At 44.1% G+C, this 27180-nt stretch overlaps 1 protein-coding gene across 1 annotated transcript in view; it reads right to left on the bottom strand.

Annotated features, from left to right (window-relative positions):
• Window positions 1–3413: 3413 nt before the first annotated feature.
• The window catches only part of LOC139665938 (R3H domain-containing protein 1-like), a 35822-nt gene continuing 12055 nt past the window's right edge, over window positions 3414–27180 (bottom strand). The window contains exons 12-22 of the mRNA XM_071544996.1: window positions 24591–24748; window positions 21169–21417; window positions 20595–20718; window positions 17093–17250; window positions 16714–16865; window positions 15850–15953; window positions 13250–13419; window positions 8984–9128; window positions 7619–7716; window positions 7316–7403; window positions 3414–5080 (exon numbers count right to left, since the gene is read on the bottom strand). Of these exons, the coding sequence (XP_071401097.1) occupies window positions 4704–5080; window positions 7316–7403; window positions 7619–7716; window positions 8984–9128; window positions 13250–13419; window positions 15850–15953; window positions 16714–16865; window positions 17093–17250; window positions 20595–20718; window positions 21169–21417; window positions 24591–24748 (1823 nt within the window). The 3' untranslated portion in view covers window positions 3414–4703. The remainder of the gene's footprint in view (window positions 5081–7315; window positions 7404–7618; window positions 7717–8983; window positions 9129–13249; window positions 13420–15849; window positions 15954–16713; window positions 16866–17092; window positions 17251–20594; window positions 20719–21168; window positions 21418–24590; window positions 24749–27180) is intronic.

The following is a 27180-nucleotide window of genomic DNA, read 5'->3' as shown; positions in this document are numbered from 1 at the left end:
CCGGGCCTGGAAGTCTGGGACGCTTTCAAAAGGACGAGGGGGCCCTCTGTGGTGTCGCAGCTGGGCAATTACACCATCAAGAGAGAGGAACCCTATTTCCCCAGTGGATTGGGCAAACACATCGTCAAAAGGGATCCTCTCACTACTACGGAGGTGGGAGCGTCCACATATGGCACATGTGTGGAAGAAGGACGGAGAGAAAGGGAAGGCTTCTCCGAGTGGCGGCGGGCTGACGGCAAAGAGGAAGAGCTGGGGAGGAGATATGGAGAGAATGGAGCAGATCAGAAGACAAAGGAATGAAAAGATTAGACGAGGGAGGAGGAGGAGGGAGGAGGAGGAGGAGGGAGGAGGGGGTGGAGGGGTGTTACACGGAGAGGGGGAAAAAAAAAAAGAGCCTGGGTACAAGAAATAGGGATGCCAAATAAAAGAGGGTCAGACAGATGGTAGGCTTCCATAGTCAGCCTTTTCATTACTGTGAGGAGGGAGGTGAGGAGGAGGAGGAGGAGGAGGAGGAGAGAGACGTTCCGGCGATGCCAAGGACAGAGAATAGAAATTCGACAATTCCCTCCGCAGGGTCAAGGGAAGAAAAACGTTTCAGCAAATGGAAATGGAAAAAAGGAGAAGAAATGCTGTGTGTGAGAAAAAAACGAAAATAACGCTAACGCTAAATAATAATCACAGTCACAATAATAATGCCTGTTATTATTATTCGTAGTAGTATTAGTAGCACTCAAGTCAAGTATTTATAAACCCCTTCATCACAAAACCTGTGGCAAAGGACTTTACAGAGAATGAGCCTACCTAGATCTAACAAATCAACAAGCAACGACAAAACAAATGATGTAGAACAGTGGTTCTCAACGTGGGGTCCGGGGACCACCAGGGGTCCTTGAGGGGGTTCCAGGGGGTCCCCAGCAAATTGATGAATTGTTAAACTTCACCATTATTTCATTTACAAGAATTTAACACAGTTAGAGAATGTAGAAGAATGACTGTTTTGATCATAGTTTCTCTGTCATCTCTCTACCTACAATACAGATAGTCATGGAATTCTGGACAAAATCATATCTAACAATAAAAGTATTCTCAGATTTGGGTCAGAGAGACAAAATCTCATCAAATGGGGGTCCGTGGTTCTAATGTGGACTAAATTAGGGTCCTTGATATGAAAAAGGTTGAGAATCACTGATGTAGAATACAGTATGCGACAAAACACAAGGACACAGAACAAAGCACAGGACACAAAACAGCAGGTTGAAAAGATAACAGGCAGTAGCAGGTATGTATAGCAGGAGCATTAGTAGTAGTAGCACTACTAGTAGTAGTAATAGTTGTAGTAGCACTAGTAGTGTTAGTAGCAGTAGAATTAGTACTATTACTAGTAGTGGTGGTAGTAGTAATAATAGGCCTAGTAGTAGCCGCAGCAGTAGAACTAGTAGTAATAGTAGTAGTAACATTAGTAGTAGTTTAGACTTGCCTTTGAGTAATTTTTTATTTACTTTTTTTTTTATTTTTTATTGTGCTTTATGTCTGTATGTATTTTTATGCTTTATTTCCTCTGTGAAGCACTTTGTGACGTCTCTGCTCTCGAAAGGTGCTACATAAATAAAGTTACTTACTTAGCAATAGTTGTACTAGCAGTAGTAGGCTACCTGTACTTGCAGCAGTAGTAGTAGTAGTGGTAGAAATGCTCATGTATATGGATTTTTTAGTAAAGTTAGAAAAAACTATAAAAAATTGAAAAAAGAATTATAAGTACAAACACTATCTGAAATCCTGACTGAAACTTATCTAAAACGAGGTCAAAAATGACTGTAAATCCAAAAGTAAAAAACTTATATATGCTTCTCTCCTTCAAAGAAGTGTTTGGTTTCAGAGCAGAACAGTGTTATGGACGCTGTGGTACTGTGGTGGAAAGACTCCAGAGGAACCCAGCAGCACCGGCCTGTCTGCCGGAGATGAAACGGTGCAGCAAGGCCAAAGACTTGTGAGTTATACCCATACTGTGTGTGTTGCATAGCCTTGAGCCGGACAACCTATCGGTCCAGCTGGACTTCCTTCCGGCTTTATTCACTCTGATAGCGGCTTCATGATGTTCCCTCCTACCTGTGCTGAATAGCAGGAATTGGGCCTAATTGGCATAACCAATACGACTAACCAGGCACACATTCTACCAAGCACGTTTTCCATCCTGGCCTCATTTCCCCCAACCTCCCCTACTGTGTGTGTTTGTGTGTGTGTGTGTGTGATTGAGTCATACGAGGACAGGGAGGGGTTGTGGCCCTGATCGACACCACCAAGGGCCGGTCCCAGCCCAGCCCAGCACCGGGACAACTTTTCCTAAATGCTTCCCAGCCGGTCGGTGTGCTGACTGTACAAAGGACCTGGCAGTGGCTCCTGAACGAGCGCTCTGGGCTGCGGCTCCACCATGTCATTTATCTTTTCCTGTCAAGACAGCTTGCATCTGACTTATTGTGTCAGTGCTCTGGGGCACATATTTCCTTCATAATAAGGCATCCTCTCTCATATTGTCTGTTTTGTACTTACCGTCCATTCTCCCCAGGCCCCCCCCCCCGCCCGCCCCCTGCCGTGTGCCTCCATTAATTCCACGGCAAGATTTAATATTAAAAATTTCTACTTTGCTTAAAATAACCTGACAATGCACAACCCGGGCTTAATGCTCTCTCCTGTGTAACAGCAGTGCCTTCGGGGGGGGGGGGGGGGGGGGGAAGAGGAAAATAACGGCACCCGCAAATGATAAACCACAACAAAACAACAACCCAAGGGTAATTTAATGCCGAGCGGAAAATTCACTTCAATTACGAAAGCTCAATTTCACCGAGCTGAGGCGCGGCGGTGCGGCCGCTCCAGATGTTGACTTAATAACCCGTTAATAATCCTCCTGTCAGGGAAGGAGATCCTTAATTCCGCAAGCCGGACATGGGACAGCCTCCTTCAGATAATGAGGGAGGGAGAGGGAGGGGTGAACGATAATGTCATCCATTTTCAACCGTTTCTGACTTCCCCGGGCTTTTATATACGTGAGCCACAGCGGGCAGGTGGGTTAGGTTTTCCTCGCGGTAAATTGCTTTGACGTTATTAGCGAGGAAATATTACAGCGGAAGGAAGTCGCGAGGCGTTTCAAGAGATGAGGTTGGCGGGAGGTTAATGTAGCAGACAAATAGCCCTATAAAATGTGAATTGAGATGAATAGCGCCGATGACCAAATTAGATACGCCTTGCATAGACAGGGGCCCCGTATCTTCTAAATAAGCCGTCCTCTGCATTTCTGTGACAACATCAGGAGGGACTTCTTACGTTTTAGCCGTCGGTTAAACATGAGAAAGAAAAAAGCTCCTAGGGATCAACAGAGATAGGTGGAACTCTCATGAGAGAGACGTCGTTTTGGTGTAAACATTTATTGGTTTTCAAACTGAAATAAAAATGACTTGCACCAGCATTGAACAGCCTTTCAAGAATCCACACATTTTTTTCTTTGAGAAATGAAAGGAAAAAATATAGATATAATATATATTCAGTTGTATAAATGTGCAAACTTTTTTCCAGTGACCCAGTGGGTTTAATTTAAGAAGACCTTCTGATACTTGATACTGTTGGCCTTTCACCAGGGGGAGTGTTGGAAAGTGTGGACACAGAGAGAGAGAGAGAGAGAGAGAGAGAGAGAGAGCAAGAGAGAGAGAGAGCAAGGAGAGAGAGAGCGAGACAGAGAGAGAGGGAGAGAGAGAGATTGAAAGCTGAGGATTGTTAAATTAAAGTTAAAAACCGGGGACGTCAAAACAAAAAAAAAGCCTTTGTCATTCTCATTTGTGCCTGTGACCAACAAATACTGTTCACTGTGAAAAGAGAACTGATTGAATTTTTTAGCTATTATATAAATTATTTACAATAAGCGGGTCTTTTCCATACAAGTTAGACACTGCGGTGTCTTCATTTTGTGTTTGTTGGAGAATAAAGCAGTAGACTCTGGAGAGAAGGCACAACAAGAGACCCATTGTGTAGCAGAGGGGGACTCCATGATGTTCTGACCACAATATGGGGCAAGTGGCTGGTGGGAGGGGGGGGGGGCTGGACTAAGATGCCCAGGAGGGAGGGGGGTGGGGGGCGGGGGGGGGGGGGTGGAGGAGGGGGCTTAGGTGGAGTTCAGCTGAGACAGAGCAAACACTCCAACACAGCCCAGCAAGACAACTGAGCTAGGGATCAAACTCAAGATTTCACAACTTAAAAAAGAAAAAAAAAAACTTTAAAAAAGGGAAAAGCGGCTGCCTTTGATATGTTCTGCCCCTTAAATGTGAGCAGACCGATAACCATTTGGAAATTCATCCTTTTTTTTGTTTTTTTTGTGTTTTGGGATGTTAATCATGTATCATATGTTATTGTTACTTTTTGTTCCTGTTTTTAATCAAATTTGCTAGAATTTACAAAGACAAAACATTCCCCAAGAGTCTCTACAAACAAGTGTAAAAACAACCTTTCTACATCAAACCAACTTAGAATGCGACAGAAGGGGGGGGGGAGGGAGGGAGGGAAGGGAGGGAGTAGAGAGTGAGGGCATCAGGAAGTGACTGGAGACGCTGGTGGTGGTGGCAGTGGCGGGGGGGCGGTGGGGGGGAGCTGTCGTTGAAAGGGGCCGGGTGGGAGCCAGAGGTCCTTCGCCGTTGCATCTGCTGCAACGGCGGCGCCCGCTATCGGGAGCTGGCCCTCTCCAGACCGGGATCTTTGCTCGTAGCGAGTCTGAAGGCGGCGCGGGAAGCGGTGGTGTGGCGGGGGGCGGCGGGGGCGGGGGCGGCGGGGTGTCTGGAGGGGACGGCGGCCAGGAGGGCGTAGGCGGGGTTGGCGAGGACCGGGAAAGTAGGTCTGGCGTGGTGGTGGAGGTGGAGGTGGAGGCGGCGGTGGTCGTCTCCGGCCCCCGGCTGGCGTTCCTGGCGGCGGCGGTGGTGTCCGAGGGGCCGGGGGATGCCAGGCCCCGCCCTGGAGAGCTCGCCCGGCACACAGTCGCCCCGGCTCCGGCTACAACTGCTCTTTCCCGGCAGCTCAGTCGCCTCCAGGACCGGCCCGCTCACTGCCTCCAAGAGGGAGAGAGGAGGCACAGTCATCACACATTCATATGAATGAAATCAAACACTGGAGAATGTCAGAGGGGAACTAAGCATTAGCTTAGCTATGCTTTAAAGGAATAGTTCACCCAAAAATGAAAAGTCTGTCATCATCTCCTCCCCCTCATGCCAGTTGAAACACAGGTGAAGTTTGTCCATATAACACACAGGGAGGCTGCAGCACAACTCCATAGCAGCCTTCTCCAAAACAACTGAAGTCAGTGGGGACCAGTTCTTCAGAGTTCCAAAAAGACCTACAGTATATTTACACCATCATTTAGTGCAAATCTTAACTACAGCTGATTGATTTGCAACAAATAATGGTGTCTAGGTCTTTCTATTCACAGTGTGATTGTTTGGCTGTTTTTGTTTTGGAGCTCTAAAGAACAGGTCCCCATTGACTTCAGTTGTTTTGGAGAAGGCTGCTACCAAGTTGTGCTGCAGCCTCCCTGTGTGTTATATGGACTAACACATTTCACCTGAGTTTCATTTGGCATGAGGGTGAGGAGATGATGACAGAATTTTCATTTTTGGGTGAACTATTCCTTTAAGCTGTGGATGTTAGGCGGTGGCCGCACTGATCCATTGTGTCTGTCCGTTTCAATTCATTTTCAATGAGAGCTGTCCGTTCGGTCAGGGCCGGTGATGTGTCCGTCTGTCAGATTGGCGTCCATTTTGACGGACTTTGACTTTTCTGGACGGACGGATTTGTCTCCATCCGTTTAGCCAATCAGAGGAGTTCCTGTCTTTGTTTTGGAAAAGAAAAGCGGCAAACACAGAGACGACGGTCCGACTCCGACCGAGACAAAGATAAAACGGAGAAAGCCTGGTGTAACACTGGGATGACTGGAGGTTTTCCAGGTCTCTATAGTCTGTTTCTTCTTCTTGCTATGAAGTAGCTCTGTTCTGAGCCAAGCCTTCCTGTCCTTCTGCCCGCCACCATGTTGACGCTCTGATGGATCAGTGAGGCCGCCGCTCTACACCGACATGAACTATAATACAAAACATCGGTATTGACATCTGTAGACAACAGAGGTGGGACCAAGTCATTGTTTTGTAAGTCACAAGTAAGTCTCAAGTCTTTGCACTCATCCCAAGTGAAGTCCCAAGTCAAGACTGACAAGTCCCGAGTCAAGTCCCAAGTCAAGACTGACAAGTCCCAAGTCAAGTCCCAAGTCCTAAACTTTGAGTTTCGAGTCCTAAAGAAGTCATAATGCGCTCTTCACCAAATGTAATGCATTTTTAACAACAGAGGAAATCATGTATTTTCAGTGAAGGGAGTAATGTTAACATTAACGTTACACTGTGATGTCGCTGCTGTAACGTTTGATTTGTCATCTTGTTTCAGGTGAACATCAAAGTACGAGTCAGGGAGGGAACCTGCAACACTCTCGTCTGTTTAAACAGATCATTGCTGTACAATGGCCGACATGGAGCCTGTGTTACGGAAGAACTGGGGGTGGTGGCTCTGCGGTGGATGCAACGGATAGCTGTAATGTTAGCTAAGCATTGGCTCGCTAACTACGTTAATATTATTAGCCTCGACTTACCGTTCTTTGTGCAGCTTCACATGTCGAACAAAGTTGGAAGTTGTTGCATCTCCGTCTGTAATTTTCGACTTGCATGTTTTGCATATTGCAATTTGTTTTTGGTTGACCACCGCAGTTTTTGTACACAAACGAAATTATCTGGTATCATTTTTTCCAACTGGCGCTCAGTAACGTAACGTTACTTCTTCACGGTTCTCTCCTGCAACTTGATTGGATGCTGTCAGACTGGTTCAAACAAAGTGGATCTGGGAAATGAAGTGTCGACTCGCTGGGAACGAATAGCGTTAACGTTTGTTGATTCAGGAAATGAAGGGAAATTAATTGATTCGTGGCACACTTTTTAAAATAACATGCTTTTTAATCTTTGGGTTTGGGGGGAAGGTATCAAGTCTTTTCAAGTCAAAAGGCTCAAGTCCAAGTGAAGTCACGAGTCATCGGTGTTAAAGTCCGAGTCCGGTTGCAAGTCTTTTTTTGATTTTGTCAAGTCGAGTCTAAAGTCATCAAATTTGTGACTCGAGTCCAAGTCATGTGACTCGAGTCCACACCTCTGGTAGCCAATGACCGGTTGCCATGAGGTCTCCAACTCTTCTAGTTTGGAGTTTCCCTGCTCATCTCTGCCTTACAGCTGACAGAGTTTGTCCCTAAGTTTACCTGCTTCACCTACACTGAGATCTGTAGACAGAGCTTTCCTGGGCTGTTTTCTTCCTCGGCCGCCACCGTGCCTCATACCCATGGGTACCTGGAGAGAGGGGGGGGGGGGGGGGGGAGACCAGATCAAACTCCAGTGCAGTCACAGCATATTAAGAGGTATGGATGGGATTCCAAAAAATCAGAGACAGACACTGGCGCTGATTTTGTGAAGTTGTTTTGTTTAACTGTTTATTTGCATAACCAAGAACTGGGGTGAAAAAAACAAAAACAAAGGCTGAGTGGCAGGTGTGCATTTCGACTCACCTGGTGACTGGGGACCATCGGGGGTGCGTGGAGGAGAGGGGGACGGATCTGGGGGTTATACTGCAGGGGCTGTCCGAGCAGGGGATACCGCGAGTCTCCTAGGAAAACACACACACACACACCCGCATACACATATTTAAAAGGAACCTCCCCCCTCAAGATGTTATTTTGTGATGAGGTGTTTGTCGTTTACTTTGTTGGTGTGCCTGCTTTCCTTCAGCCGGCCTCATCTACTTCTACTTCCGTGATTTCCTACATTTCCCAAACTAGCTTCTGACAACCCCCCAGAGAAGGGACTTCAACTGAATTGTGGTATTAGCTCTGGGACGGGCTTGCCCATCACAATTTCACAAGCATCCAAATTATATTATCTGCACTTTGTAATGATATTTTTTAAATTGTTGTTTACGTTCTAGCAAGCCATTGCTAGAAAGATTTGAGGCACAGAAATAACCATAACTCTGCACAGTCTTACTTTGTTGTCGTTTGAACTTTTAGTTACGACATCGTATCGTGGTTCTATTGAATTGTGAATCCCATATCACGCATCGAATCGTATCGTGACATAAGCATATTGTCCCGTCCCTAGGGCTGGGCGATATGGACAAAATCAAATATCACAATATTTTTGACCAAATACCTCGATATCGATATTGCGACAATAATGTAGGGATGACTATTGGTGCTTTCACAAAATATTTACACAATGAGATTTTTGATAAATAATCATCAGTAATGTGGATATAATGACAAAGTGGGTAAAGGCAAATAATAGAACAGCTAGAACAGTCTGGTAAGTTCAGAAAATGACATCACTTTACTGTAATGCAGCCTTTAAAACCAGGAAAAGACACTTATGCCATATCACCATATTACCATATCCAAAATCTGAGACGATATCTAGTCTCATATCACGATATCGATATAATATCGATATATTGCCCAGCCCTATCCCATCCCTAGTGTATGGGCGTATAAATATTGTGGCTCCGCCCCTTGTGCTACATTCAGACCAAACACGACCACTTGCTTTTGTGTTGCTTTGCTCTATCAAAAGTCGTTGCTTGTGGCTGTCAAAGCAAATTAACATTGTTAATGGAAACCTATTTTAAATTTTATCAGTTTCTCCATTTCATTTTGCCCAAATATAATCCATCAGCATACGTATGGAATACATAACCATGATTTTTTTTTTGGTGCCTTTTTTTTTGCCTATTTTCTTCCCATTTTTGTCATCGCCAATTCCCGATGTGCACCATGTGCCCTGCTGTTGCGCAACCCCCCCCCCCCCCCACCTTTAACTTTCTTTTCTTTCTCAGACTGGCTAGTATGTGGGAGGATTCACCGGGCCTTCTTGATGCCTACCTTGCCCTGGCACAAAGGGTCGGGAGAACTGTGGCATGATGGGAGCGGAGGCCAGGCCTGGACGGATGTTCTTCACATTGGTCAGGTGAGTAGGCGTGGGAGACTGGGCCGGGGAGGGGGAGGGGCTGCCAAGCTGAGGACTGCTCTGTAGCCACACACACACACACACACACACACACACACACAAACACAATTCAAACGATGAAAAACCTCTGCCATTTACAAAACACATCTCAGATCTACCCCATACATAAAAACCTAAAATGAATGCTCTATCATTAAGAAATAAACTGATCAATCCTGGTCACAAAAAAATTCACAAAGAAAATCATGAGATAACGCAATAAAAAGAAAAATCTGTTTGACATGTTCCGTGCGACAGCACTTTTGTGCAACAACAACAATTTGAACACGTGTCCACTTGGCATTTTGTGAATAACTCTGGCTTTGAATGTTTTCACACTGCATGCAAACTGGTGGGAACTGGCTTTTAATTAGGAAAGCATGGATACTACTTTTTCCACTGTTGATACCAATTGCAAGTATGTAGTAAGTTTTTTTTTTTTTTTTTTTTTAACTTGCGGTGTTCAAAACACAGAATATTCCCTAGATCTGAGTATATTTCTATTTTTTATTCCATTTATGACATCCAAAGCTTCCTATCAGTCAGACTCCAACAGAGACCATGCGTATGTTTTACATACTATTTTTACGTTTTATACACTACTTATTGATTTCTAATACTTTCTTTATATACTACTTCAAGAGGAGACCCATTTCCTAAAAATTTCTATTTTTAAATGTTTTTCTATACTAATATAGAAAAACAATATATATATATATATATATATAATTTTGCATTGTGTTATGTTTAATGTGACCTGTGTGAGCAACCCACCAAGTCGAATTCCTTGTGCAAACTTACAAGGCCAACAAACTGATTCTCATGCTTAAGATAAATTAAATAATATTACAGTACATATTTTTTGGATTGGAGAAATCTTTTGTGTGACAGAGAGCTAATCATATCAATTTGCTGTAATTTCTGTGTGAGGGAGCTACATGCACTCCCTCAGTAATCAGGTGCCTACAGGGGGTTCCCCACATTTTGCGGTGGCAAAAGACATTTTTCCCGTGATGCCACTTTTTACCAAATTAATAAACAAACCTTAAATATGTTTATGAAAGTATGACAATTAAAATAACATGAATACAAATTTTTATTAAAGGACCAATGTTCAATTGAAAAATAAACTGATGTTTTTTAATTGTGAATGTTTAATGTACTTTCTTGAGTCCAGTGCAATTTTTTAAATTGTAGGAAATAAGTAGTCTAAAACAAAAATATCATTACAAATAGTAATAAATATAATACCAAAGTGCATATTTTAGTCTTCTCAGAGTAATACTGGATCTCTCTCCTGAGTACTACTGCACTCACAGAACTGAGATCCAATAATGTTAGAAACATAAATCAGTTTAAATAATGAGGAAATGCCACCAATTTTACATGGTCATAACACCTTAACACACCCTCCTAAAACAGAAGTCCTTCTAATCTTTCCCTGTTCCTCCCTTCACTTCTCCCATTTATATTTTGAACATTGGCAAAAGTCAGTGCAAGTGGGACTTGTCAGGATTGGTTAAACTTGGGTGGCAACATCAAAATCAAGGACCAGAATGGCTGGTCTAAAGAGGCTATTGACTGACGTTGTTCAGTCAATAGCCTCTTTAGACCCCCCCCACCCCCCAAATACAAGGCTAAGACCTTGTATTTAGCGTTATACAGTAGTTTCAGTTGAGTCCATCGTTACCATGGCAACCGTTCGCTGCGCGATCCGAGGTTCAGCAGAGATCGCTATTATTTTGAAACCTCTATGAAACTCACAACTCTCCTTCAATTTCACACACAGTTCGGTTATTAAGGAGAGTGACAACCGCATTCTGTAACCAAACTCACTACCTGAAAAAATCAGGTATTGATACGGAATTTGACAGCGGTTTCGCTTTTTTTACTGGACGACTGGTTGTAACGTGGCGCGACACTCCTTATGTTACGTAACATTGTCATCCTTAATTTGAAAGAGACGGAGGTAAGTGTTGTGGGACATCCTCAAATTTTATATTCCTCAACATTGCAGTTGCTCCTAACAGTTCTGCGTCTCGGCCCAGATGTTGCGGTTAAAAGTATGAAGTTCCTGCGGTGGAAAAAGAGAAAGTGACGCCGCTGTCAGTGTGTGCGGTTTATTAAGATCTTATGGATTAATTGACGCCTCTGGTTACTTATGTTAGTGGTGTCAAATAAACTGAAAATACAGGCAGTGGTAGCCGCCATATTGATCTGAAGTAAACGTTACTATGGTTACAGACATTATTTCCAGCCATCGCAAGATCGGAGTGGAGTGACTCCTGTTACCTGTAGTCTACTCATTTTACTTCAGTCTGCTCCAGTGTGTACCAGACATGCGCAGTCGCTCTCATTCATAAATTCGGTTGTCACTACCAAATTCTAATAGTGTGTACGTTTAGTGACATTCAGTTATAAAAGCGACCGGCCAGACAGAGGTGAGTAGACGCTTAGTAGTAGCTTGGGGAACCCCCTGTTCATAGCCCCTGCACTCATTCTCAATTCATCCTTAGTTATATTCTAGTGATTTCTTAAATGATGTATTCATCTGCTAAACCAGGATCCACTTCAGTCAATTAATGCAAATACTTTATTCTCTGTTTCAGTGCTGTATTTCCTTTGTACAAGTTTGTTCTATTTTCCACCTCTATTAATCATTGTTTTCTCTGAGGTCCACTTCCTGGTGAGGGACGGCACACGTGAATGCTGCCACACACACACACACCAGTGTTTCCAACTGGACTGTGCCAAGTGTGCTGATGAGAGGGGGGAGCAATGTGTTTTGGATTTGTGTACATTTGTTTTTCTTTTCCTGACAGCCCTGCAGTTCCACATATAGCTGATCACTAGTATCACCTTGTATAAATGTAAAGACTAAATGACTGGCTTGTATGTCAAAATGGTAGATAGCCATTCCTACTTTTGGTAGCACCTCTGCTGCTAAGGGCTAATGTGACTGACAGTTGGTACTTAAGCAGTGCTTTGATTTCTTCAGGGTGTGTGACTGGCTGTGGGCTGGGCCAGAGGTGGGAGTAAGTCACACATGTGCAAGTCCCAAGTCACTGTGGTGGGAATCAAGCAAGTCAAGTCGAGTCCCTGCTATAAGTCAAGCAAGTCACAAGTCAAGTCATACGAAATTCTGATGATCTACCCCAGTTTCCACATTTAAATCAGTTAAAAGACAGCGGCCATGAAAAGTTGAGTTTTATTTTCAACATTGACGAAAACTGTTGCAGCCTGTTACATCTTATAAATCTTACTGATATTTGACATTTTGTGGCAATCAATAACAAGCCTCCTAAATGAACAAGTAAATATTTAATGAAAAAAAAAAGTCAAGACATTTTGAGTCATCCGTCTCAAGTCTAAGTCAAGTCTCAAGTCATGAATACCAAGTCAAAGTCAAGTCGAGTCTTTTATCAATGTTAGTCAAGCAAGTCTCAAGTCCTCAAATTTGTGACTCGCCAGCATTTCCCTCACCTCTGGGCTGTGAGTTCTCTTAGGGCTGGGCAATATGGACAAAATCAAATATCACAATATTTTTGACCAAATACCTCGATATCAATATTGCGACAATATTGTAGGGATGACTATTGGTGCTTTCACAAAATATTTACACAATGAGATTTTTGATAAATAATCATCAGTAATGTGGATATAATGACTAAGTGGGTAAAGGCAAATAACAGAACAGCTAGAACAGTCTGGTAAGTTCAGAAAATGACATCACTTTACTGTAATGCAGCCTTTAAAACCAGGAAAAGACACTTATGCCATATCACGATATTACGATATCCAAAATCTAAGACGATCTCTAGTCTCATATCACAATATTGATATAATATCGATATATTGTCCAGCCCTAAGTTCTCTGTCATCTTTTTTGTGTTTTTGGCTAACGTCAGCCTGTGTACAGTGCACACAGTTTTCAAATAACAGTAAAGTAAAAACCCAGAGCTCTGAACCGAACTTTTGGACTGACTCCATACTTCCCAGAAGCACTAGTCAGCATCCTTTAGTAGGAGTTTCACACCGCTACCCTACATTCTGGTTGGTTACACTTTGCGTGTGATGCTGGGGACATTCGGTGTTGGCTTATTTCACTGCTTCCCTTTATTTGGCCTTGCGGGCTCCAGTACCTGTGAGGTGTCTATGGAGGAGAGCTCTGTCGACTTGGGCCCTCTCTGGTGGTCCAGGCTGTAGTACTTGTTGTGTTTCCACTGTGGGGGGGAGTGCGGCCGCGGCTGCTGGCTGGGGGGCAAAGTCAGCTGCATCATCACCATACCGCCACCTGGTGGAGGGGGAACACCTGCATGCACAAACACACACAGTCATTTTTTATTTTATTTTTTTTTTATTTTTAATTGACCTAAAAAGTAAACACAGTGGTTCTCAACGTGGGGTCCGAGGACCACCAGGGGTCCTTGAGGGGGTTCCAGGGGGTCCCCAGCAAATTGGTGAATTGTTAAACTTCACCATTATCTCATTTACAAGAAGTTAACACAATTAGAGAATGTAGAAGAATGACTTTTTTTTATCATAGTTTCACTGTTATCTCTCTACCTACAATACAGATAGTCATGGATTTCTGGACAAAATCATATCTGACAATAGACATATTTTCAGATTTGGGTCCAAGAGACAAAATCTCATCAAATGGGGGTCTGTGGCCCATATGTGTACTAAATTAGAATAGAATCACTGCGTTATAGTATATATGGACTGCAAAAAGTAGTATGCTAATTAACACATTCATTGGCATGTAAATAGCATGTAAAACCTACTTCTGCATGTCCATGAAGAAATCATCAATTTTGCTCTATATATTATTAATATGCCATATATTATGTCTATATTGTATTAATATCTCAGCCTCACCATTATAAATCTTCATCACCTAGCTACAGGTGATGGCAAGCCAGTTATTACATTCAGTCACTGACTGTGTAACATGTTATTAAATTCCTGTGTTGAAATTAGGTTTGTTGATGTAAACATTATACCTGTCAATGTGGGACTTCCAGACAGTATTTCAAGGACAGCTACTGCATTGACAATTAATCACATCAGAAAACTTTGAGCTGCCAAGCATCCAATTAACTTTGTTTGCCCTGAAGATTAGCTATGCTTGGCCTTATTACAGGACCGCTTTGAACTGCTCTTAACTGTTATTATATTTTGCGGCTTCTGTTTGCTAGGACTGCTAAACTGTCTTAATGCTCTTCTTTTGAACTCGGCTTACTGATGTTTTAGAGTAAACATGAAGGCATACAAATAAAACTGTGCCAATGAGGCGCCGTTTCCTTTTATATTAAAATTAACTAGACTAATAAACAACTCAAAATAATACATGAACACACAGGTTAGCAGTAATCATTTTGAAGCGTGGGAAATCCAAAATACTAGGGACGCCCTGATAACCTTTTTTGCCGCCGATCGTCTATGAGCCATATCTGCCATACCGATCGGCCATACCGATAGTTTTTTTGTTTTGTTATAGCAGCTGGTATAGCAGTATTATAGGTCTAACAGTTTCCATTTTACATACATTTCATCCATCAAAGTGAGTCCTGGTTTCTTTTTTTCTACCTCAATATTTACTTGATCACTATGTAAACACAAAATTGAACGCGGCCAGTCATTTCACTTGGTAATCCCTGCGCAAAATTAAAAACATTTTGACCACCTGCTTTAGCGGAGCAATTTAATTTTGGCATTTGAGAGAACATTTTCCTTCCCACTATAATTAGTTATTGGAGGAGAAGAGAGGAGATGAGGGGGAGATGGTCGGGAACGATCACAGGGCTCGCCACCAGAGGAAATTCACATTAACCGAGGCAACATAAAACGGCAAATTAGAATTAGAGAACCCATGAAGGCTCTTTTTCTCCAAGATGGCCATAACAGGGAACAAAGAAGCAGAGGAATTACTTTTTAATTACCACCCCATATCTGTTCAATAATTAGATCGTTAAGGCTGGAGAGTGTAATTTCAATTATCACCTTAAAGCCCTTTGGCACACATAGGCTGAATGAAGCGGGGGGGATGGTGGTGGTGGGCTGGCTGATGTTCAGACGTTGACATGACTACCTCCCCTTTTGTTGTTTGAACCTTATATTATGGGCTTCGTGGAGGAGATGAAATTGTGCCCCCTCTTCCCCCTATATCCTGGCTTTGAATCAATTCAATCCATTTTTATTTGCCGGAGAACTCGGCGAGAGGTAATTTCTCCTGATGACATCCCTCTTTTGTCTAGCGCAATCTAATTCCAGGGTTAGGGGAGAGGAGCTTCCACTTTTGAGGCAAGAAACAGGGAGAGAGGTGGGTTCAGTTAAGTGGATAGAATCGTAGAGAGTAGGAGGAAAAATGGACGAGGATGAGGAAGAGTAAAAAAAAAAAAAAATGTTGGAATGGAGGAGGAAAGGGAGAAGGGGCATCATTTTGAGGTGTATTATCAGAGCAAGTGATATATAATTTTGGGAGTTTGGGATTCATTAGTCAAGTGTTCTGCTGTTCTCATCTCATCTCTATTCTGCAATGAAAACTTGAGGAAAAAAAAAGACATCACACAGAACTTTCCTCTGCTATTGCCCTGCAATCACTTTTACAGAGGTAGAGTTGTACCGCGACCAACCAAGGACCAACCGGCTGGCTCTGCTTGACTTGCTTATTGATACAGAAGCCATTGATTTTGATGTCCTTGTTGAAACCTTGTATTAATTGACCATGGCGGTGTACCTGAGCACTGCTGTGCAGGGATCTGCTGGGAGCTACAGGGGGAGGACGGCCGCGGAAACTGCATCTGCTCTGACCCCGGAGGAGGCAGGAACCCCACCGACGAGCTGCACGAAGACAAACAGCAGTGAGAGAAAAACAGACGAGCGGCCCGCTGAAGCAGCACGGGCAGCACATCACGGGCACGGCATCACCGTGTAATCAGAATTCAGCTCATTGGCCTAAAAATGGGCTAAATTAGCCAAGTGGAACACAGTGTACACTGGGGATCAATAGCCTGTATTACATTAGAATCACGATAAATTTCCTCATCAAACACTAGTGAGGTTCAATGCTGGGGGGGGGATGGGGCTCATTTTCAGCCGAATCAAAACAAATCAAGGGTAATAAGCATTTATCATCCGGCCTCGGTAACCAAATTGCAGGCGTGCCACTTCCAGTTTTCTGCTTTCGAGGCTCCTCCATCCTGATTTAATAAGGATATAAGCAAAGCGAAGGGTGATGTGTCAGCCCAAAGCACAGAGGCAGCTGCTGCAGACAGGCAGGCACCCTGAGGAATAGTGTGCATCTGCACAGCAGCCAACATGAAGGATGGTGTAGAGAGAGCCGCTCACCACGCGGGACCATCGCTGTTATATTAAGACTCACTGGATATCTGGCCTTATAAATCATCTTGAGCTTGGCCTACTAAAATTGAGGTCCCTAAAGGGGTGAGGGGCCTTTAGAAGTGACCCCTTCCTTCCCGTGCACAGCGGCATCAAAAGCAGGAAAGAGGAACGAGGCTGACCCAGCAGGAACCTCACAAGTTTACAGCCTGACAAATATATGAAGCCTGATTGGTGCCATATAAAGCATTTGCTACTGTACCTCATTGAGTTCTGTTGGTTAGGTGTGATAACACTGTAGTAAACCTGGACACTGGAGGCTGGCATGGGCCCCTGGTTAGACTGGTTGGGGATGAGGATTGGCTGCTGATATGTCTGCTGTGGTACACCCTGCGACCCTTGGGGCATGGATACCTGGAGAGACGAGAGCCCCACACAAGCTTTACAATAAAGTCCTATAGACATGGCAACTGTTTTCACTATAAAAACTGAGAGAAAAAAAGACAAACACATTGAACTTTCAACTGGATTGGATTCAACTAGGCTAGTAGCTGAGGTGTTTATATACCGTCAGTTCATTTGGAATAAAGTGAACTAGTTGTATTTTATTTTATTCATTTTTTTTTGAAGAGAATACACACCTGATAAGATGGCATGGAGGGATACTGGACCATCATGCCTTGCATCTGAGTTCCCATATTGCTATGCTGGCCACTGACCAGGGTCTGACTTTGTTGCTGTTGAACTCCTATCATACTCTGATAGCTCTGCGGTTGATTTGGCATCACAGTTTGGTAACCTAGAGCGACAGGAAAGGAAGGAACAAAAAAAAAAAAAGGTGATTCTGTGAACCAGCAGGAATAAAACGACTTGATGATTTCAGGCGATTGGGCGTCGGCAAAGCAGCTCCATGGGGCCGAGCGCACTGAGCTTCACTTTCGTTCGGCACAACCGATGATTCCGTCAAGTCGACATAAAAACAGCTGGGAGAATGAACTGCTTTTCCCCCGTAAGTAATTTCACTTGAAAAGAATTTACCACTGGGAAAGATATTGGGAGGAAATAAACATTGCATGGAAATACTGTTAGAGGGAACGAATCCTCTGAAACTAGTAACAGGTATTCTTCTTCCACTGGGTAAAATAGATCAGTGTCAAGGTTACCGGCGAGCGATTGCAGCCGTGTAAATGCCCACGGTAAAAAAAAAAAAAAAAAAAAAAAGCAGCAAGCAAAAAAGGGAGGGGAGGGCCTGGGCAGTTTTCAATTTCTCCTGGCTTTTATTTTGGCCGGAGCGACGGCAATCAATTTGGGCCGAGATGAGAGGAGAAGTGGGACAAAAAAAAGGAAAGGATGGCCTCTGGCGGGAAGGCGGTGAGGCCGGGCTATTTTTAGTGCCGTTCTCTCACCTCTCACTTTACACACACACACACACACCGAGCGTGAAGCGGAAATAAAAATTAAAACATTCGGGCCCCCTCGAAAAAAAAAGGCACAAGCTGATGTTTGCTGTCTGCACTGGCGGGGGGGGCTTACAGGAGATTAGCATTAAAACACGCTTGCTGCCCAACTGCTTCTTAGTAGATATACTGGTGCTTATACTGGCTTACACTTTAAAAAAAAACCCCCAAAACATATATTTGCTTGAAGAAGGGGGAACGTAGACAGGGATCTTTCCTTTCAGTGCTGATGTCCTTCAATTCATACTATCCATTTCATCAGCTTTTTTTCTCAACAAGACCAATGCAGCATTATTGTTTATTCGTTTATTTTTAGCTGGCGACACATCTGGACACAGTGACCAAAGTCCGTATAGAAACAGCTGATAGACAACTGATTTGTCTATTGGAAGATTATATGCAGCAGTGTAGTGGCCAACCCATGGGCATCAATAAACGGAGTAATTAAGCAGTACAGATAATGATCAATAACACTTTTAATATGGCAGTAGAGTCATAGAGAACAGAGAAAAAAACCATTCACAGCCTGTGACAGAAAAACAAATCTGAAGGCTCGGTATTTGACAGACAGGAGACCTCATTATTTGACAGTCCGTCCTGAAGGAGGCTGGGAAAGAGGTGGGCTGGCTGAGAGCTGACATTTTTTTTTTTTTTTTTCCCTCCGGTAGATTAATACAGTATGGAGGAGAGGACGAGTGAGGGGCAGGAAAAGAGACCGGTTCACTGTGAGAATCATAGGCCTCTCAGACAGCGCCCCGGCCCCGTCTCCAGACCCTCTTGTTCCATCGCAAAACCCAGCACAGGACCCGGGAAAAAAATTCAAAGGCATATTAAAATACAATGCTTTCATAACACGCTAGAAGACATTTTCCCCACACACACAGCTTTTCCCCATATACTGTACAACCTCAGGACAGATGCACGCACAATGGCAGCCAGGTAAAAGATAAAAACAAACCCCAAAGCATTTCACTTTTCTGATGTTGGTGGCGCGGTGCATCCTTCTCCCGAGAGAGGCCGGCGCATAGCCTAATACCGCAGTTAGCCGAGCATAGTGGGGGGAGGAAACAATGCTAATCGTGTATTTGATTGGGGATGGGTATTGTGAGGGTTAGAAGAGCAACACAATGGCCGACTCAGGAAGAAAAGCTCTACGCTGTAATTAGCTCCTCGCTCTGATCTTCTGCCCCAGGGGCGCCGCCTAATTTCCCCGCTGCAGTTTACCCAAGATGAGCCCATTGTGGACCTGCCATAAGAACGGATAGCCGAAGAAAACAAAGTGCTGAGAGTGACAAAAAAAAAAAACAGGGAGGGGAGAGTATCGGGGCTGAGAGTGAAGAAGTGGTAACAAGCCCCTCTACCCCACAGCATGCAGTAAAAAGACTCCAAAAACAAAAAATGTACTGTATGTGGAGGGAAAAAGGATTTGGGGGTACTTAGCCTCCTATCAAGTCAGAAATTCAATTAGTCACATGCTAAATTCAGAAAACCGAAATCACACTGGGAAAAGCCACAATACAGCCGCAAGTGGCAACTCGAGGGTTCAAACCTTTTTTTGCTTCACAGAGGGAAGCAGCTCAATCGACCAAAATTAAAGCCGCTAGCAGCAGCGAGCGGGTTTCAGGCTTCACAAAGGTGAGCAAAGTCACTTCAGCTCGTTTAATTCTGTTTAAAGGAGTGAGACCAAGCACATTGTTTTATCATTACAATGTATGCAGCATTTCAATAACTGCGCACTCAAAGTTCCGCCATTCGTCCCCCCCCCTCCATCGGATTTGAACGAAACTCGGTGTGTATGTTCAGGCGATAGCGCAGGATGTCTCCAGTGAGTTTAATCAGGATTGCTCAACGGCATCTTGAGTTATGAGCAAATATGTGATAGGCCGATCAATATGGCACTTCAGATTTTGGTTAAAAATTAGTGTGCAGAGCATGCACACTAATTTTGGTGAAATTCTGTCCACGGGGTTTTCAGATACACGTTTGTGGCATTTGTGGCGCCCCTGTGGGTCGGCCTCAAAATGCTTTGGTAGACCTATTCCCAAACATGGACTGAAGATACCTACCAAGATTTATGATGATTGGACAAATGGTTAAGGAGTTATGGCCAATATTTGCTAAGCCCCGCCCTTTGCGAAGATATTTTGGATGATGGCGGCCATGTTTTTCGACCAATCTTGCTCATTTATAATAGAAATGTGTATCGCAGTCCCCCAAGGCCGTATACCAAATTTGGTGTTGACAACGTCAAAATCCAAAAAGTAGATGTCACATTATTTTTTTTTACATTATGCAAATTAGCAAAAAATCCATCATGGCGGGCTTTTATGGTCCAAGAGGCTTTTTTGTAGAGCGCATTGAGCTGGACTCGTGTGTCAAATTTCAAGTCAATCGGACTTACGGTGTGAGGGGCGTGGCCTTTCCAAAATTGCATTTTTGGGCCTTAATTACTGCGCCACCATCTGGCCGACTGGGCTCATATTTCTTGGGAAGCATTTGCACATCATTTCCAGTTATTGGGCCAAGTTTCATGGCTTTCGCTCGTTCCAGCTCACGGCAATTTGAGCCGCAGCTGAAGACAAATAATATTAAACTGGCACAAACTTGGAGGGAGCTTAGATAAAGTGTTGTTGTTGTTACTTGGAGTGAGTGCCAAGATCCGGCTGGGCTTTCTGCCTTTAGTTACCTGTCTGTTGTGTAGGGGGGGGTAGCGGCTGGCTCTGCGGGGCGCTGTACTGCACCGTGCCCACCGCTCGGTACTGCTGGTTGGAGAGGGGGTACTGGCCTGGCGCACAGTAGCAGGCTGGCATCTGCGGACACACAAAGGGGGAGAGGCACATGGGTCCGGAGGGGTGCACATTAACACCAGCGCTGCTGTGCAGCTCGAGGCTCTCGGCTCGCACGGCCTCTCTTCAGGTCAAACGTTAAAATGCTCGTGCAGACACAGCAAGAAAGTAAGAGCAGTTAACTATATATCATTTAATAGCATTTATGGGTTTAAATTTTGTTGATATGAATGAATCTAAACCTGAGCCATGACCTTTGAGCTTTACAACAAACAGGAAGCAGTTTCTGCTGTTTGCTTTATTCGGGCAGTATTCTAGTCTAGTCTTGTTTATTCATATAGCCCTTTATCACAAGCATGTCTCAAAGGGCTTTACATAGCATCATACACAGTACATGTCATATACATACATCATACTACATATACACATCTATGTCATACAGGCTACACAGTATTTTTTCTGTCTAGTACACACCTGCTGCATGGATTGTTGCATGTATCCCTGCTGCTGCATGACTGGCTGGTTGACAGGTGGCGGGGCAGGGGTGGAGTAGGCTGGGGCAGGTACGGGCTGACCTGGTGGAGGCACCATGTAGCCGGCCTGCTGCGGGGGGGCCTGTAGCACCACTGAAGAGGGGTACATGGCAGTATGGGCGTCCCGGCCCTCACCAGAGGCCTGCCGGCCCAGGCTCATGTGGCTGAACTGGGCTCCCAGGTTGTCTTGCTGCAGAATAACAGGGGGAAAAAAAAAAAATTTTACAGGAGAAAAACATAAAATTCCACGTTAAACTAAGGCCATGCAACAGGCTATTACGAATTTCCTTTTGTGACCTGTTTTGAAGCGTGGTTTACTTTAGTTACTGGGTGCTGGGGGTGGTTAAGGACTCTCAGCATTTCTATTCATAGAAAATCAAATTCAACATCTGCTGCCGTATTAATTATTCAAAGCTGTCTTCTACAAATTTAAAACTTTAATCAATCATTAAAGGAATATTTATTGGGAGAAGGGAGGTCAAAAAAGAAGTTAGCAGAACACTAAATTTGCATTAATGGAGGGGAATAGGGTAGCAAAACACAACCCATGAAATTTAAAATGACTCCATTAATCACTGGCATTTTAATTAAACCTGACTATGGGTTCACACTTCACTCTCAGTACGACTGCATTTCATTTGCCCTAAAATATAGAAAATTAAGTAAACTTGCGGTTCGAACTTCCGAAATCCGCTGGATCTGTATTTTCACACATTTACACCAATTCTGCACAACAGATACTGATGTCACATTATGTATTCAGAGGTCCAGTGGGCAGAAAACCTAAAATAGAATTTGCTCCATTCATTTTGCCGGAAAGACTTCCCCATTCCTTATTCATGAGCCGTCCAATCACTGTCCGTGTCAAATTATGCTCGAATACTCTCGTATGGCAAAAAAGTATTACGATCTGACTTATGGCCTTGAGAACAAATCTCTACTCCCTTGATAATTTCTCACACAAACAAATAACTCAAGTGATTTCAACTTAATGAGGCTGTCATGAATCATCATTCATCTTTGATCAATGATATCTGTGATAGCTGAACCATCTATCATCTGTTTCAGAGAAGTGCCATAGGAAGAAAAAAAAAAAAGGCTCATCAATTGTTCTTCAAGAGTAGCTGAATTTTTTATTCCTGTGGTTCTTTTTTAATTCATGGACCTTGGAGGTGCTGCAAGGTTGCAGCAGATTTTTTATTTTTTTTCGCCCTCAGAGAAGTGCCATATAAATAATGCTGGCTGGAATTACTGTCTTGGGTCCCTTTCTGAGCAGTAGAGCTGCAACGATTAATCGATTAATCGATTAGTTGTTAACTATTAAATTAATCGCCAACTATTTTGATAATCGATTAATCGGTTTGAGTCATTTTTTAAGAAAAATAAGTCAAAATTCTCTGATTCCAGCTTCTTAAATGTGAATATTTTCTGGTTTCTTTCCTCCTCTATGACAGTAAACTGAATATCTTTGGGTTGTGGACAAAACAAGACATTTGAGGACGTCATCTTGGGCTTTGCGAAACACTGATCCACATTTTTCACCATTTTCTGACATTTTATAGACCAAACAACTAATCGATTAATCGAGAAAATAATCGACAGATTAATCGACAATGAAAATAACCGTTAGTTGCAGCCCTACTGAGCAGTACGGGAGTGAGGGGACGACGACAAGGAAAGCCAGCCAGATAGATGAGACAGGACAGACTGAGGAGGACTGGATAGGAGGCGTAAAGAAGAAGAGAAGAGGCAGGTACCACAGTGTATTGTTGGTTAGGGGAGACCGAGAGGAGCTGCGGTGGGTAAGAGACCGTTGGGTACTGGACAGGCTGAGTGGAGGGCTGGAGGGGCCGGGCCGGCTGAGACAGGTCACACACACACACGCACACACACACACACACACACACACACACAGAGCAGGAGAGAAAACAACAACAGGAGAAGAAGAAGAAGAAGAGGTCGAGGGGCAATGGGTTTAGTCAGACAGGAGTAGTAACGCACACAGCAAGAAAAGGAGCTGGAAGGTTTATCCTCTATAAACAAGAGGAAAAGCCTATTAGTTTATGGGTAGAGAGGGATGGGAGAGTGCCTGGGGAAGAGGTCTTAACAGTAATGATGTTAATTAAGACAAAAGGCTTAGTCAATAGGTGACCAATAATATGATTCTCCTCCACCAAGGTTGACTGGTAGAAATCAATTAACAGGCTTTAAAATAAGGACCACGGGGCTCCAGGGTCAAACCAAATATTTCTTATCTGCAAAGTTCTCATCAACTCCTTCCTTTCTTATCCCTGATGGTGTCTGTCCTCGGTTATTAGGAAGGGACGCCGCTTTCCCATTGGCTCGTGAGCGGCTTCCTTCCCTTCGACCCCTGGGCTGTGCATCGTCGCCGCGGGGGTCAACTCAATTTCCAGCTCTGCTATTCTCACTAATGAAGCTCAACCCTTATGGCTCCAAAAAAAAAAAAAAAAAAGGAGGAACTCGGGCCGACAGCTTGTGACGGAAGGCCTCGGAAGAAGATTGCCCGTCGCCGACTCTAGGGGCCGGCGTGAATGCTAATGATTACCGTTTGGGGCTTTCTAATGCACCGAGGGGGGGGGGGTGTGGGGGGGGGGTCATGGTGGTGTTTACATGACACTTGAACTCAATCCATTTACTCTTGACAAGGTGGCGACTGAGGAGAGCCGCGGGTCGCAAAGTTTTCCCACAACAAATGACACTGTGTCGGCCGTGAAATGACTGGGAACGGGCCTGGCTGTGTAAACAGAGGTGAAAAAGTGAAAAAAAAAAACTCGAGTCCTCATCAGGTGGAAAGTAGTAGCAGGAGCAGTAATGTTTCTACTTTCTTCTATATTTTAGATTTACGCTGCCCGTCAAAAGTCTGGGGACACCTGATCGACTGTATTATGTTTTTCCATTACCTTGAAGCCAGCTTGATCTAAAGGCTTATGCTTAAATGCTTGAAATTTGTTTCTTAGACAAATATAAATGAAGTTGACGCCTATGTATGAATTTCTTTCCAAAGCCTTTTGCCTTTCCATCAAGGCAAAGGGCGGCTACTTTAAAGAATCTAAAATATAAGATAGTTTTGATTTGTTGAACACTTTTTGGTCACTGCATCATTCCATTTGTGTTATGTCATAGTTTTGATGTCTTTACTGTTATTCTAAAATGTGGAAAATAGTAAAAATAAATGGGTTTTGATGGGCAGTGTATAATCAGTAGTTGCCTTATTTGTATATTCTTTCAGTTTGGTGACAAATATGGTGTTTCTGATTTTGATTTTGATGTTTGGGGCTGTAATTTCTTAGCACTTAAATGCATTTAATCCGACTGCGCTGCTTTGGGTGTGTGGGGGCGGACCTGGGAGAGGACGTGGTTGGCTGGCTGGTGCTGGTGGGGGCCAGGCGGGGGCGGTGCTGGTGGTGGGGGGGGCAGGGGCTGCTGGGTCCTGCCCTGCTGGGGGGCCAAGTTGGGGTTGTACACCACAGCGCTGCCGTCTGGGTTCACAAAGGGCTGGCCTGGTGGGGAGAGAGGAGATGAGGGCAATTCTAGAACAGTCTTCACCAATAATTCATCAAAAACGTAAAAATCATCAAATGGAACAGCACTTCACTACAGTAACTCCTCAAATATTATCTTTTCAAACTACAATGAACAAGACACATTTTATCACCCATTATAAACTTACCATAACCTCCTATTATAAAGTATTACCATTTTCAATTTGATCATTTTGCCAAATTGGTACACACAAACTGATAGGACTGTGCCTTAGTTAGTTTTGTCCTGAAACAGGTGGGAAGCGGAAACATGGAACAAAGAAATCCATTTGCATATTCCTCAATCCACAGTTCTCTATAAACATTTATAATAAATGTGTACCTTTGCCTAAGCTGGGAGAAGGCTGAGCATATTGTAGAGGTACATTATGTGCAGAGAATCTGTAAAATCTACGTTGGCCTAGATAATGAATTTAATATATTTGCCCTCATTTTCTTTTCCCTGAGAGTTCATTTCTGAATTGCTGATGAAAAAAAAAAAAAACTGCCTGATGCTCTCGTGATTTTCCTGCGCCGATTCTTTATGAATTCATTTATGCATGAATGTATTTCTCAGAGGTTCCGCTGCGAAATAGGCTGGCGCTGAACGCTGATCCTTTTCAAAAGGTATTTTTCTTCTTCTTAAAAAAAAGAGGCTTCTGCTAGACACTAGGCTCCAGTGTTTGACTTATCCATCACTTGCCTCTCTCCACTGGTGTTCACACTGTTTGTATTCTGTGAGCATCTATGGAGTGTACATTACTAACAGACATGATCTCAAGGCAGCTCGTTGCCAGACCTGGACGGGCTAGCTCCACTGTGTAGCATTCTGCTTGTGAGAGCATGCTACTGTGTCCAATATCAAAGATTTAGGGGTTGGACATTTCCTACCTACAGCACACAAGCCCCCAAATAAATTACCTCGCAGAGAAAAATCTATGTTTACACTTGGGCTCATTTCTGTAGAGGTGCAAAGGGCTCTTCAATTTATGTTCCATGTTCAGTCCCCATGACTGTCCAGTGACCCTGAAAAATAACTCCGTTCCGTTTTTGAGTACCGAAATTAATTCCCGGGGCTTCGGTGCTATATAAGCCTTCCCATTTGTCAACTCCTGAATAAAGGTCAATAAGCACTTTCACACCCTGGCAGAAAATATTATTGTCAGCTCTTGCCTTATCAGACCCCTTGCATATTTAAGACGAGCAAAACATTAGACATCAGAGGCCAGACGCATCTCTATATTCAACTCAGTGTACAGTATGGCTTCGTTAACAGAGTCTCAGCAACACTTTGGGGAATTTGTTTTGACCAACGTCGGCTGTAATGATCTTGGGAGACGGCTATAGTTTTTCAAAGTGCCTTCGAAACTTATCTGAGGGACGGAGGAGGAGAGAGTGGAATCTCATTTGCATGCAAGCCGCATCATTAGACGATGACTTCCATGCCAATTCAGACTGATTCTAGGAAGATGATATGCTTTCTGTTGGCTCAGTTTACTTCTTAAAAGCGCAATCATAAGCAACGAGGCAACTTCTAATTACGGTCCTCCAGAAAATACTCATGACTTAGATCTCGGAACTTAAAGAGACATTAATAATGCATGATGCCTTGGCGTTCTGCTGTTTTCCCGTCCCACCGATTTGGTTGAGACAGAATCCCCTACCCCCCCCCTGAGACTTACCACTGCTGGAGAGCTGCTGCTCTAACCGTTTCTCTACACCGAGACAAAGAAGAAATCGGACAGGGGACTAAAGAGCTTAGCTGTGTGAGTCGTGTTAGTTCGAAGGTAAGATTTCGGATGACAGGACAAGACACGCACAGGCAAACACGGGACATTTGAGCATGGCTTCGTGGGCCCATGGCTCAGGCTGACTTATGTGACCGTCCTCTGGTTTGGGGGGGTACCAACCTGTGTGTGGGTTGACCAGGATACTCCCTGGCGGTATCCCCGTGGCTTCCAGTGGAAGCAAATAGTAGCTAGTGTTAGTCGTGGATGTCGGCGGCGGCGGAGGCGGCGGGGGCGGTGGCTGCAGCGCCGGGCCACTCCTGCCCACCTCGTAAGACACGGAACTACTAGTGCAGACGACCGGGTAGGCCACGGGCGGCGCGGCATGGCCTGCCTGGGTCAGAGCCGGGACGGGGAGGGGCGGCTGGGAGCGAGAGAGCGAACCCGTGGAGGAACCTACGCTACTAGACGACTCTGAACCTGGGGGAGGGGGGGGGGAAGGGAGGAGGAACAAGAAGGAACGCCTTAACCGCCACACACAGCAAAACATGTTAGGCCTTAGTAGAAAAGGAAATGGGACAGTCACAAGGATGCAGTGGTGGGGGGGGGGGGGTTTGGCGGCATGGCAGTGTTAGTGGTGGAGGAGGCTTGAACTCATTGGCTATTAAGAGCGGTCAATGAAAA

The sequence above is a fragment of the Centroberyx affinis genome, unplaced genomic scaffold, assembly GCF_046629955.1.
Source record: "Centroberyx affinis isolate AG114_WGS23_722 - 3 ecotype Tasmania unplaced genomic scaffold, CSIRO-AGI_Caff_v1 ptg004744l_1, whole genome shotgun sequence".
Lineage (NCBI taxonomy): Eukaryota > Metazoa > Chordata > Actinopteri > Beryciformes > Berycidae > Centroberyx > Centroberyx affinis.
Note: the sequence above shows the minus strand (reverse complement) of the source record. Positions and strands in the feature narration are given on the sequence as shown.